Source organism: Podarcis vaucheri, assembly GCF_965113315.1.
Source record: "Podarcis vaucheri genome assembly, chromosome: 9".
Classification (NCBI taxonomy): Eukaryota; Metazoa; Chordata; class Lepidosauria; order Squamata; family Lacertidae; genus Podarcis; species Podarcis vaucheri.
The window spans coordinates 29,326,024-29,339,538 of record NC_138767.1 but is presented as its reverse complement, the minus strand read 5'-3'; the positions used below and the strand labels follow the sequence as shown (position 1 = coordinate 29,339,538).

The window sequence follows — 13,515 nt, the reverse complement described above, 5'->3', positions numbered from 1 at the left end:
AGCAGGCAGTGACCCATAATTACAGTAGATTTGCTCTGTAATATAATAACGTGCCTCTGCCTGCTGTAAACCTTGGATCTGAGATAAAATGCACATGATGAATGGTATGCGTTAAAAAAAAAATTCCTTGGAAGATATAAAAAGGGGAATCCTGCGTTGACCAACTAGCACTTTCTTCCTTGTGCTATGTGAGACCAATGATTATGCAATGGGCACATATGTGATTTTGTTGATAGGTTTCAGAGCAAGTTCCTGTTCTTCCTTTGACTGTTGGCAAAATGTCTTGTGATTTCTCATAAGTCGTAATCAACAGCATATTTTATTCCTGCAAAGTAAGGGCCGTGGACTGAACTCTAGGGCATGAAAACCATATACGGCTTGTGTGAGTGTGTGCCATTTGAGATTAGCTCATGCTAGGAATTAGTTCAGCCTTCCAAACCTGGTACCTTCCAGATGTTTTTGACTATAATTCCTGTCAGCCCCAGTGAGTATGGCTGTGGTCCAAATATATCTGGAGGACATCAGGTATAGGTGACAAATTGTACCTTTTGAGTAGTTATAATTACACTTAGAGAAGAAAGAAAAGGGGAAGGGCATTTAACGGTGCTTGAAAAAAATCTGAGCAGGATTTCCCTTATATTTTGTCTGTTACTTGGTGCATATCAACCTCAGCACTTACAGGTACAATCCAGCAAAGATGGTTCATGTATTCAGTGGGGTTTTCTTGTTGCTCACTATGGAAAGGAGACGGGAGGGCCAGTCCCTGCCCATGCATTCAGGAATCTTGTTCCCACCAAATAGGTGGCAAATGTAATCATTTCCATCTGTGGGCTCCTGGTTTGCAGATATGGTGGAGCCAATCACTTTTTTAACGTTGGCTTTCCGGTCAAAGACTGCAATCCTAACCCCACATAACGGGCTGGGAGTAAGCCCTATTGAGTTCAATGAGATGTTTCTGAGCAGATGTGGCTAGTAGTGCCATTTCCCCCATTAGAGACAAATTAAGAGTTCTTCATACGTTAATCCATGAAGAGTGAACGGATGTTGGAGGGGGAGCAGGATTGCACACAGTGTCCCCGCCTTCAACTGCCATGCATTAACCTGAGCAACTGAACACAGCTCACATATAACCAGCTTGTATGGACATAGATTCCATTTATACATTGGGGCTCGCTTCCACACATTCATTCCACATGCAATGTGTTAATAGACTAGAATGATGATCAATCTACTTCCAGTGAACAGAAATGCAAAATATTTTTCCCCATCATTCTTTTTTCTTTTTTTTTTAAGGTATTTTTGCATCACTATTCAGCTGAAAAAGGCTGCAAGAGCCGTTTACAGATACAGTTGCAGACTACATTGGATTACTGGAATTGTTCTCAATATGTTTAAATTGTTTTATTGTTTATGTGTTTGCTACAGTGGATTCCCTTGAGAGGAAGGGCAGGATATACATTTAACAAATAATACATAAATACCGTGCTTTTCCATGCATAACACGCCCCAATGTATAACACGCCCCCTATTTTGGGGGACTCAAAATTAAGAAAATGGGGGAGATTCCCCCACAGTTGTTGAGCTTTTTAAAGGTGAAAATGCAAAAAAGCCACTCCCCTCACCTGCCCCTCGCGTGCATCGCCAGACCAACCTATCCTCTGTCCCATCGCCGAAGAAAGCAGCAAATTGACCGCCCAATTGCCACAGCAACATCCAATCAACAACAGCCCTTGCAGCAGCCACCAATGACAATCTCCAACTCACAGCAGCAACCTATCCCACAGCTCCACAATGCCCTACCCATGTATAAGACGACCCCTAATTTTGAACATGATTTTAGAATAAAGAAAATAGTCTTATACACAGAAAAGTACGGTAATACGATAATCCCAGGCTTTAGGCTTACAACCGACTGGTTGTCAGGTGTTTGGGAATTACTGCACAATGGACTTTGACAGGTGTCATTTACCTGATGACACTATGGCATCCGATGATCATCAGGAGATAAGGTCCTGGCCTGTTGGGCTGAAAATGTTCCCTGAGCTAAAGGAAATGTGATTGGGAGGGAGAAAGAAGAAAGCAGATTCAGGCACCGGTTCTTAGGTCACATCCACCATACATCCTTATTTAAAGCATCCTTTCACAGTCATGGGTTCCCCAAAAGAATCCTGGGAACTGTAGTTTGTTAAGGGTGCTGAGAGTTCTTAGGAGCCCCTCACAGAGCTACAGTTCCCAGGAACTGTAACAAACTATAGCTCCCAGGATTCCTTAGTTAGAGCCATGGTTCTCAAGGTGTTACAGAGTTATTGTAGTGGGATGGAAAGACTTCAAAGAGAGAAGGAGCCAAAAGCTGCTAGTCTTTCAGCTGAGTCGATGGAGAGGTCATGCAGTCCTATCTCTCCCTCTAGAGGTTACAGGGTTGTTGGTGTGATGCCCCCCTCCCCCCAGATTTTGTTGCCTACTCCTGCGAGAGGGAGGAGCCTGATGAATCTGGTGGTGGAGCGCAGCCAATGGAGAGGCCCTTTCTGAAATATTCCAGTCGGACAACCTTTAAGTCTTGTTTTGCTCCTTTTGGTATTTTGAGCATGGGATCAGAAGGCAACAAAAATAGCTGCGTAAACACATCTGTATGTTTTGTTTGCAGCCTTGACCTTCAATATCTCTGGTTTTACTGTGCTCTCCATATTAACAATGAGAAATCCCTTATAGGGCGAAGCCACGACTCTTGCATTCTAGATAGTTGGAAGCTAAGTTGAGTTGTTAGGGCACCAGTAATAACAGTTTCGCACGAGGGTACTTTTTTGGTATTCTCACTCTAACAAACTGATCACACTGTTTGCCTTATTTAAAAATAACACCAGCAGCGGGCGAGAATCACATTGTTTGACAATCCTGTGAAAGGAGGCATTTCTGCGTGAACGCTGCCTCTGATTCCGATCTGATTAAATCAGTCTCCCTGTCTGCCTCTTATGTTCTCAGTGTTGTTTTAAATTAATTTGTTTACTTCCTCTTTGGAGTGCCTCTGTAGACATTATCAGACGCCATCTTCTGCATAATGCAAGCTTCTGCAGTATAGCAAGTCAGTCTTGACATTCTCGTGTTTCTTGGGCTATAGAGGCTCTCTGGAAGAAGGCAGTGAATAAAGACCAGAAGTCCTCCAGATTACTAGAGTTATACATTTAGCTCCTTAGATTGTGAGCAAAATATGGAAAGCCCAGAGCCTGAACAATCACACCAAGGTATCTGGTTGCAACAGTAGCGCAGTTGACGCTTCCACACCATACTTCTAATTAACAAGGCTCCTCCAAAGAATCCTGAGAGCCCTCCTTAATCAATAATTCCCAGCGAATTACAGTTCCCAGAATTCTTTGGGGAGGGTGCATTAAATATGCTTTAAATTTACAGTGTGGATGTAATGTGTGTCTCTAAAACATGACTGGCTGAGTGGTGTGCTATGTTACATTGTGTTGCTGTAATGATCATCGCATTACCTCCTGATCCTGCAAGGCTCTGGTACAACTTGTTTGAGGATTCAGAACAAAACAAAAGCAAACACTGTGGCCATGTTGGCATGTAACGCTAAACCATGGTTTAGTGTCGCACACTTGAGCAAGAAGGAGCTGCCACAGGTCTTGGGGTCACATGCTCCCACTCCCCCCTGGTCTTCCTCCACAGTTTATGTTCAGCCATGATGACTGATATCTACATAACTACAAGTCAGGTTATTTTATTGCTGAAACTAAACTCTTACAGGGTCCTCCTTTTGAAGTCCAAGGCTCCTTCCCGTTCATGCACTTAGCAGCAAGTTGTGCTTTAGCTTTTTGTATGACTGTGACCATTGGCTACTGACGAGGCACAAGAAGTTCGATTTTATTCCTTCATTCCACTTAGCCAAGCTGCCATATTCCTAATTCTTAACAGACATCGAATAGCTGTAAGCATTGCTATGAGAAAGCTAGGCTGAGCTGCTGCAAGAAAGGAAAAGCATGCTGAGATAAAAGGATCCCCATTAACATATGCTAATTTAAAAGGCAGAGCTAGCTAATGGCATTAATATAAAAACTCCCAGCAGGTGAGCACCCAAGGTTCCAGTACCAGGCAATTCATTCTTCTCTGATATGAATTTGTTTGTTTGTTTGTATGTTTGTTTATTTGTTTATTTAAAGTTATAAGAGAGTTTAATTTTTTAAAAAAATCAAAGGCTGTGCGTAGGGGATTCCTGTATACAGCAGAGCACATTATCCTGAGAACGTTGATGTACAATTTTATTTTATATGCCTAAATAGACAGACAAAACAATATCACTTCTAAACCACTGAATATTAAAACAATATCACTTTGTAAACCACTTAATATTAAAACATCTCCAAGTGGTCTACAGCAAAAACTTTAAATGTATACTAGAAACCATCGCCATAAACCACCAGAAGCAAAACGATCAAGGATCACAACAATACAGCGTCATAAATACAATGCCAGTGGATTTAAATACTAAATACTAAATCGTGCTTTAGCGGTCAGGGAAAGTTTGGGAAAGTAGTAACCTATGAGGCTCCCTCTATGGTTAGGTTGAAGAACATTCCAAAGGACAAGGGCAACAGTGGAAAATACCCCTTTACAGGTCACCGCTATACAGTGGAGTGTAATGTGTGGTACCGCTAACTGGAACTTCCTGGATGACCACAGTGATCTAGTAGGTCTACATAGGGACAGGCAGGCAGTGGCTGCATTATTGCTTCATGGGCAGGGAAACAAAGCAGCTCTAGTGAACATCATGCCCCTCATATTTGCTCGCAAAAAACTGGCGCAAGTGAACAAATCCTTGGTCCCTGAAAGCCTCATGCAACACTATTCCCTCCACATTAAGTCTTTTAGTTTCCATGGAAGCTTCATTCTAACTATAATCTGGAAAGTTGGCAGTCATTGCTCCACCATCTGTAAAGGATAAAAGTTCTGTAAAAAATTGGGCCTTGTAACGTTCCTGAGTTACTATGAGCAATTGTTCAGAAGCAGAGAAACTGAATTACCTTATTTTTCACCCTAGAGGACGCACTTTTTCCCCTCCAAAAATGAAGGGGAAATCGGCGCGTCCTATGGGGCAAATGCAGGCTTTCGCTGAAGCTTGGAGAGCGAGAGGTGTCGGTGCGCGCTGACCCCTCTCGCTCTCCAGGCTTCAGGAAGACATCCGCAGCCTACGCAGCGGATAGTAGCCTGCTTCCCGGAGCGCCGGGCGCGCTGAAAGCAGAGCTCCCAGCGCTTTGGGAACACATCCGCAGCCTAGGCAGCCCTGCGGGAGGTCCCGCAGGGATGTTTAGGCTGCGGATAGCAGCCTGCTTCCCGGAGCGTCGGGCGCCCTGAAAGCAGAGCGCCTTGCGATTCAGGAACACACCCGCAGCCTAGGCAGCCCTGTGGGAGGTCCCCGCAGGGCTTCCCACACTGCGGATAGCAGCCTGCCGCCTGGCGGGTGGGACGCCCTGAAGCAGGGCGCCCCTCGCGCCGGGCAGACATCGGCCAGCCCCACAAGCTCGGGGGACAGCAGGGAGGCGCAGCGCCGCCATCCCGCTGTTCCTCGACCTGGTTCGGTTTCCCCGACCTGCTTTTGGGGGGGAAATAAAGGAAAAAAAATTTTCCTTTATTTCCCCCCAAAAAAACTAGGTGCGTCCTATGGGACGGAGCGTCCTATGGGACGAAAAATACGGTATACAGCAACAATTAGCTGTACTTTGTTTTGAGGATTGTGGCAAGTGAAAGAATTAGCTTTAATGACTGTACCTGGTGGACATAACCCACATATAAAAACACAGTTTTTATATCTACAGCATTTTTTCTCCCTGTTTAATTGACTTCTGATTCTACACTCCACTGGCATTGGCTCTCCAGAGCTTCAGGCAACATTTGCAGCATTAACTTGAGATGCTGAGAATGGAACCCAGGAACAAACATGCAGCCGTACCACTGAGCATCACCAAAATTGCATTGTTTCTTGAAACTGAAGGCAACAGTCAGTGTATGAGCATAGTGTAGCCTGCTGACAGCTCAGAAGCTAAGTGTGAAGAAGGCACTGAGCATAATTTGCAGTAGTCAAAGGGCAGGATTTCAGAGGCCATCCCCACAACTAGCAGAAGCAAAGCAAATGTATGTAAAAGAAATCAGCACACAATTAATTTGAGTAATTTACATAGATTGGAGAATTGACATAGAACTGGTGTTGCTTCAGCATTTTAAGCATTTTCATGTTTGCTTTTTAAACATGTCAGATTTACATTTGTCTGTCTTGCATGTTGGCCATTATTTTCTTTCTAAATCTTCAGAGTTCTGAGCCATTAGGAATAGGAAGGGTAAGTATTGCGGAACTTCTGATGCTAGCTTTTGATGAGGGAATGCATCCTTTTTATGAGATGCAAGATGTTAAGTGCTCAAGTCAGCCTCTGTGTTGGCTTGAAACGGAGAACATTCAGCAAAGGACAAGCATGTGGCTGTACACTGTGTACATCTTTTTAAAAAATCTGCCATGTGTAGAAGGCATGGGTAGTAGACTACACTTTGGGGATCGGCCTTCCTTAAACGTTTATTCCTTTTTTATGGGGGTTTGGGCTGGGTGTTCATCAGTATGCGATGATACCCAGCTCTACCTCTCTTTCAAATCGGAACCAGTGAAGGCAGTGACGGTCCTGTGTGAGTGTCTGGAGGCGGTTGGAGGATGGATGGTGGCTAACAGATTGAGGTTGAATCCTGACAAGACAGAAGTACTGTTTTGGGGGGACAGGAGGTGTGTAGGTGTGGAGGACTCCCTGGTCCTGAATGGGGTAACTGTGCCCCTGAAGGACCAGGTGCGCAGCCTGGGAGTCATTCTGGACTCACAGCTGTCCATGGAGGCACAGGTCAATTCTGTGTCCAGGGCAGCTGTTTATCAGCTCTATCTGGTACGCAGGCTGAGACCCTACCTGCCCGTAGACTGTCTCGCCAGAGTGGTACATGCTCTGGTTATCTCTCACTTGGACTACTGCAATGCGCTCTATGTGGGGCTACCTAATCCAGAATGCGGCAGCTAGACTGGTGACTGGGAGCAGCCACCGAGACCATATAACACCAGTCTTGAAAGACCTACACTGGCTCCCAGTACGTTTCCGAGCACAATTCAAAGTGTTGGTACTGACCTTTAAAGCCCTAAACGGCCTCAGTCCAGTATACCTGAAGGAGCGTCTCCACCACCATCTTTCTGCCTAGACACTGAGGTCCAGCGCCGAGGGCCTTTTGGCAGTTCCCTCACTGCGAGAAGCCAAGTTACAGGGAACCAGGCAAAGGGCCTTCTCGGTAGTGGCACCCACCTTGTGGAACACCCTCCCACCAGATGTCAAAGAAAAAAAGAACTACCAAACCTTTAGAAGACATCTAAAGGCAGCCCTGTTTAGGGAAGCTTTTAATGTTTAATAGGTTATTGTATTTTAGTGTTTTGTTGGAAGCCACCCAGAGTGGCTGGGGAAACCCAGTCGGATGGGTGGGGTATAAATAATAAATTATTATTATTATTATTATTATTGAAGCCATTATTTATTGCACTTCTCTTCTTTTGCAGAGAGATGGTCAATGCATGGTTTTCTGAGAGAGTTCATCCCATACCAGTGTGCAAAGAGGGGGCCAAGCAGCACGGTGACGCCTGTTCTTGTCCCAGCCACCAGGCTGCACGGGCAGAGAGCACTAATCCCACACCCCCAACCAGGAAGATCTCTGCTTCTGAGTTTGACAGGCCCCTTAGGCCTATTGTTGTCAAGGATTGTGTTGGAACCGTGAGTTTCTTGTCGGACTCCGAAAAGAAGGAGCAGATGCCTCTCCAGCCTCGGACGCTTGGGAGCGATGCAGGGGATCAGTGCTCAAGGCTCTTAGAATTGGTGAAGGACATTTCCAGTCACTTGGATGTCACAGCCCTTTGCCACAAAATTTTCTTGCACATCCACGAACTCATTGCCGCCGACCGCTACTCCCTCTTTTTGGTGTGTGAAGACAGTTCCAATGAGAAGTTTCTCATCAGCAGGCTCTTTGACGTTGCCGAAGGTTCCACCTTGGAAGAAGCTTCAAACAATGGCATCCGTCTGGAGTGGAACAAAGGGATAGTGGGACACGTGGCAGCTTTGGGGCAGCCTTTGAACATCAAAGATGCCTATGAGGTAAACAAAGAATAATTGTGCGGTGGGTGCGTTTTATCCAGAGAGACCACTCATCTACAGTCAAACCTCTTCTTATGTCTGCCTCTGCTCTCGTCCATTTCGCCCAACGTCAGCGGCAAACCTGGAAATAACTGGTGGGTTTGCTGCTGTTCTTGCATGCGCAGGAGCGGCGATCGCCATTCGTGCCTGTGCTGAAGCGGCAATTGCCATTCGCACATGCACAGAAGCAGGCAATCGCCACCTGCCCACAAGAGCGCCTCTCCCAGCGACCCATTTAGACTTCCCGACAGGCCTCTGGAATGGATTGTGGCCGTGAGCAGAGGTTCCACTGTAGCTGAATATTTGCCACACCAAAGATGTCCCATCTTTCCTCCAGAGAGCTCAACCATGGTGTACACGGTTCTCTCCTCATCCTCCATTTTACCATCACAACAAAGCTGTGAAGTTGGTTAGGTTTGGTGATGGTGACTGGCCCAAGGCCACTCAGTGACCTTCAAGGCTGAGCAGGGATTAGGTCTCCAAGGTCCTAGCCCAACACTCTAACCACTACACACTACTGGCTCCCATTATGGATTTAGAAAATTCTGTGTGAATGTACATGGTGAGGAATGCAACAGTTGGCCTTCTGGTTAGAGAAAGTAATGGAAAACACATGACACCAGCATGTTACTGAACTGTTAATAGTGCTATAGCACAGTTTATGATGCTAGGTGGCTTGGGCCTAAGCATTGCCTTCCCTAAAATGCCTCACTGCAGTCTCTTAAGGTCGATTTAGACCATTGTCTACAATTTGCTTTCTGTAAGAACATAGGAAGCTGCCCTATACAATGGCCCATCAAACTCAATATTTCCCAAACTTTGATCTCCAGCTGTTTTTGGACTACAACTCCCATCATTCCTAGCTGGCAAGACCAGTGGTCAGGGATGTTGGGAACTGTAGTCTGAAAAACAACTGGAGACCCAAGCTTGGGAAATGCTGGTCTACACTGAGTGGTAGGGGCTCTTCAGAGTTCACCCCAAGCCTTACCTGGAGATGTCACCGAGACTGAATCTGGGACTTTCTGCATGCATAGTGGATGCTCTGAGCTGTTGCCCTTTTCCATGCATCATGTATTCAGGGGTTCTTAGTGTATTTCCCCACAATTGTGGAGCTGGGGATTAGCCAGAATGGACAGGCAACTAGTCACTGGAATTCAGTTAGGCCCAACACTTCTGCTAGTTCTTGTTATATTTTATTTTATTTGTGTTGTCATGATTAGTCAACTCTGGTTTGCATTTGTAACTGGAATTATAATTTTTTTGGGCTAGGCTGCAGGGAGGAGATCTGTGGACCTGTGGATATTACCATCCTATAGCTGGCAGGCATGATATTTTGATTCTGGATATGTTTTGACATTGATATCTGACATAAACTTTTAGCGTGCCCTAGAAATGGAAATAATGTAATTTGCTATACAATTTTTGAGGCTTTAAACTTGAGCAATTCTAGTAACATCTGGTAACTTGAACTTTGCACATATATCTATGCTCTGATGTATGTATGGAACTGAGTATAGTCTGAGTAAGAATGGCAAAACTAAACTTTTAACATTCTTTCCTGAAATGGAAGAGCTTAGTCTTTTTCATCACTGGCTAATTTAGCCATAATTGCACTTCCCTCAGTTTTCTCACTTTCTCCAGGGAGAGAGAGAGGAAAAAAATAAAAAAATGGTTGTGCTTTGGGTAAACAGCATGTTATGGAATATATTCAATCTTAGGGTGGGAGAGGAGGAGATACTACAAATTTTTGTAAGCTTGCTAAAATGTTTTGTGACATTTGGGGTTCTTTATCTGCAAATGGTGATGATCCACACAGTGCTTCAGTCATTATTTTATGGAAGGGAAATGTCAGGAAAAATAACTTGGGGATGAGTGGGGGACAGAATCTTTTTTGGTAGTGACTCCAAACTCGTGGCATTCGCTACCCTGAGATGTTCACCAGACTCCTTTCTTCACTGTTTCTAAATGATCCCTGAATATCTTTTTATTTCATCAGGACTTCTCTGTTATAAGATAAATGGGATTGATACCATTTAATTTTTTTATATTACCTTATTCCCCCCTATTTTAAGTTGACAGAGTGGGGGTTTTTTAAGCTTATATTATTGTTTATTTTATATTGTCCCCAGACAAAAAGTGAGCAGTAAGACAAAAACCAAACCATGACAATAGCTTGCAGTAAGTTTGGAGTGAAACAAACCATGAGCCCGGGTTTAGACATAATACACAGCCAAACCATGTCTTAGCGAAGTAGCTGTGATTTTATTTATAAGTGCCTGCACACTCACATGTTCACACTTAGCTATGGTTTGGCTTAGTGTCACGTGCAAACCAGGCCATTGCTTTAAAGTGATTGTGTGCTGCCTTGGGAAAGCTTTGCCCTGCAATGTTCATGTGCCTTAGAAATTCGTTAATAAGTAAATAATTGAACACTGCTGCCAAGAGGAACAGTGAAACAGAACCTATTACATATTTTGCAATGTTGTCTCTCTGTTCACTATGCATTTGGACACCTCCTAAAATATCTTCACCAAACTTTGTATGGTGATTTCTGGGATCAAGGAGCAGGTTTTCATCTGTGTTTCGATACAATTGGATGCCATTTCGAATCAAGATGGCAGACAGGACCTTTCAAAACTGCACTGAAATTTAACCACCAATTTCAAACTTGCATTATTATTATTTTTTTGTTTCTTAGGATTCCCAAGTATCCTATTGGCATACAAACTTAGGAAATAAGTATGGTTTCTGAAAAAAATGTGTACATAGTTATCTATTTTCTTCTTTTGACAGGATCCCCGATTTAATGCAGAAGTGGACCAACTCACGGGCTACAGGACGCAGAGCATCCTCTGTATGCCAATAAAGAACCATAGAGAAGAGGTAAGGTCATGCATCTGGCTCTTCCTTGGTTGTAACATTTCCAGCTCCACTAATTCGTTTAACCGTTTTCAGCTTTCAGGCTCTGTCCCAAAGCACAACATGGTTTGTTCTTGATTTTGCCTTTTTATTATTTAAAGTCTGCCTGCATGTGATTCCACAGAGTTCAGTTTGGACCTGCTCTGTTAACTATGCAGAATTGGTAGACAGTTTCCTCCCCTCCCTGTGTTGTCATTTAACAAGTAACATCAGCCATTTTTGGCAAAGTCGGCGAATTTGCATTTTCTTCTTGCAAATATAAAACTCCTATTTTCTTGTAACTTTTGTTTTTCACCCTTGTTCAACTGAATCTGCATTATGAGGAAGTATTGTGTATGTAGAAAATGTATTACTAGAAAGGTCTAAAATACAATGAGCCTACTACATAAAATCAGGCTTACATCTAAAGCATGGAAAACAAAGGAAGAGAAAAATGGGACAGAATTTTTTTTTAAAGAAAGGAAAAATTGTGAAAAAGAGAAACTGCAGAATTAAAAAAAGGATGTCTTGCTTTCCGTGTTTGCCCATTAGGGCTATATTATTAAAAAAATCCCATTTATTATTATGTCAAATCTAAGGGCTCATCTACACTTCCTCCAGGCCTAGAAGGCACAGCTCCAAGAGATTTTATGCTTGTCTCATGTTTCCTAAGGAAAATGCATTCACTTTTTCCGGGAAAACCCACCTTCTATCATTGAATTGGAGAAAACATCAATCCATGGAAAACCTGGTTGGTGTTTGCTCCGTTTTAGCAATAAAGAGCGAATATTCCTAGGGGAAAGCAGTGGGACAAGTGGAAGTGTGGACAAGCTCTAAGCATGACATGGGAAATGCTCATTGAAAGGTGGTATAAAAATATTGTGAAAATAGTGTACCACCTCCCAAGGTTAAAACGTTATGAAAGCCCTGCCTTTGGAGTCGTAATCCAGTCTTGCTGAAATTGGTTCCAGCCTCAGATAAAGATTAGCTGGTGCCCGCCAAGTAATAATCATATAAACTGGACCATGAAGAAGGCTGATCACTGAAGAATTGATGCTTTTGAATTATGGTGCTGGAGGAGACTCTTGAGAGTCCCATGGACTGCAAGAAGGTCAAACCTCTCCATTCTTAAGGAAATCAGCCCCGAGTGCTCACTGGAAGGACAGATCCTGAAGCTGAGGCTCCAGTACTTTGGCCACCTCATGAGAAGAGAAGACTCCCTGGGAAAGACCCTGATGTTGGGAAAGATGGAGGGCACAAGGAGAAGGGGAAGGACAGAGGAGGAGATGGTTGGACAGTGTTTTCGAAGCTACCAGCATGAGTTTGACCAAAGTGCGGAAGGCAGTGGAAGACAGGAGTGCCTGGTGTGCTCTGGTCCATGGGATCACGAAGAGTCGGACATGACTAAACGACTAAACAACAACAACAACAACAACAATAGTTAAGTGATTCTCCTATTCCTGTGTAGTCAAGATGAACAGGGAAGATGCATCAGCGTCCTTGGGAAAACCTGGGGATTACAGAATAGAAAAAGTCTGCTACTTGGGCAGGTGGGGGAGACTCAGCACTGCTCAAGGAGAACCTCACGGACTCAGTGAGCTTGGAATGCTGACTGTTGTGCGGGGATGGGGACGGGGGCAAAAGAAACAGAAAACCAAGAAGGATAGGATGTGCAAAAGACAAGATTTATTTGCCTAATATGTGCATCTGATAATTTGAATGGGTAGGTGAAAATTTAGAATTTATTACTATAATTGAAATAGAAATGCAGTGTATCTCACCATAAGCAGGAAGACAGTGGCCAGGTGACAAGTCTTCCTGCTCAGTGGGCAATTTTAAGGCCCTTGCTCTCCCCTTCCTCTGGTTCTTTCTCTTTAAAATGGATTTGGGCCCCAAAGCCTTTCAAAAAGAGGGTTGTCATCTGTAAAGTAAGATCCAGGACGACCCTGGAAGGAAATGGGCCCATCCTTGAAGCAGTCACAGCTGGAACACTGAACGGGAGAACTCTTCACTGCAGTGTTTTGCTGCAGTGCCGCTTGTTGCTACAGATTTTTGTGGAGCCTTTGCTTCCTCTGCCCTTCACTCAATGACCAGCTTGCTTTATGTTTAGAGAATACATATGACAGTAGACTGGCCTCAAGCTAGTCTTTTGACTGTATGGAGTTTCTCTTGTCACATAACTTTTGGTTCAAAGGCTAATTTTTGGACCTGAGTTTTTTCAGTTCTTGTTTCCCAGCAGCATTTCAGCTTTTTCCAAAATATACTTACAGTTTCTCCTGTTATATTCACTCACGTTAATCCCAAACGTCATGTTACTTTAAACTTGTTATTCTTTGAGCTGTGGCTAATTTAAACATTAGCTTCATCTCCTTGATCATTTTGGCCATCCGCTGGGATGAGAGGGTTGTTGGTT

At 43.9% G+C, this 13,515-nt stretch overlaps 1 protein-coding gene across 9 annotated transcripts in view; it reads left to right on the top strand.

Annotated features, from left to right (window-relative positions):
• PDE5A (phosphodiesterase 5A) overlaps positions 1–13,515 on the top strand; it is an 85,848-nt gene that overhangs the window by 19,746 nt on the left and 52,587 nt on the right. For all 9 annotated transcript variants that reach the window (XM_082236932.1, XM_082236929.1, XM_082236927.1 and 6 more), the window contains exons 2-3: positions 7,577–8,165; positions 10,998–11,087. In XM_082236932.1, the coding sequence (XP_082093058.1) occupies positions 7,581–8,165; positions 10,998–11,087 (675 nt within the window). In that variant the 5' untranslated portion in view covers positions 7,577–7,580. The remainder of the gene's footprint in view (positions 1–7,576; positions 8,166–10,997; positions 11,088–13,515) is intronic.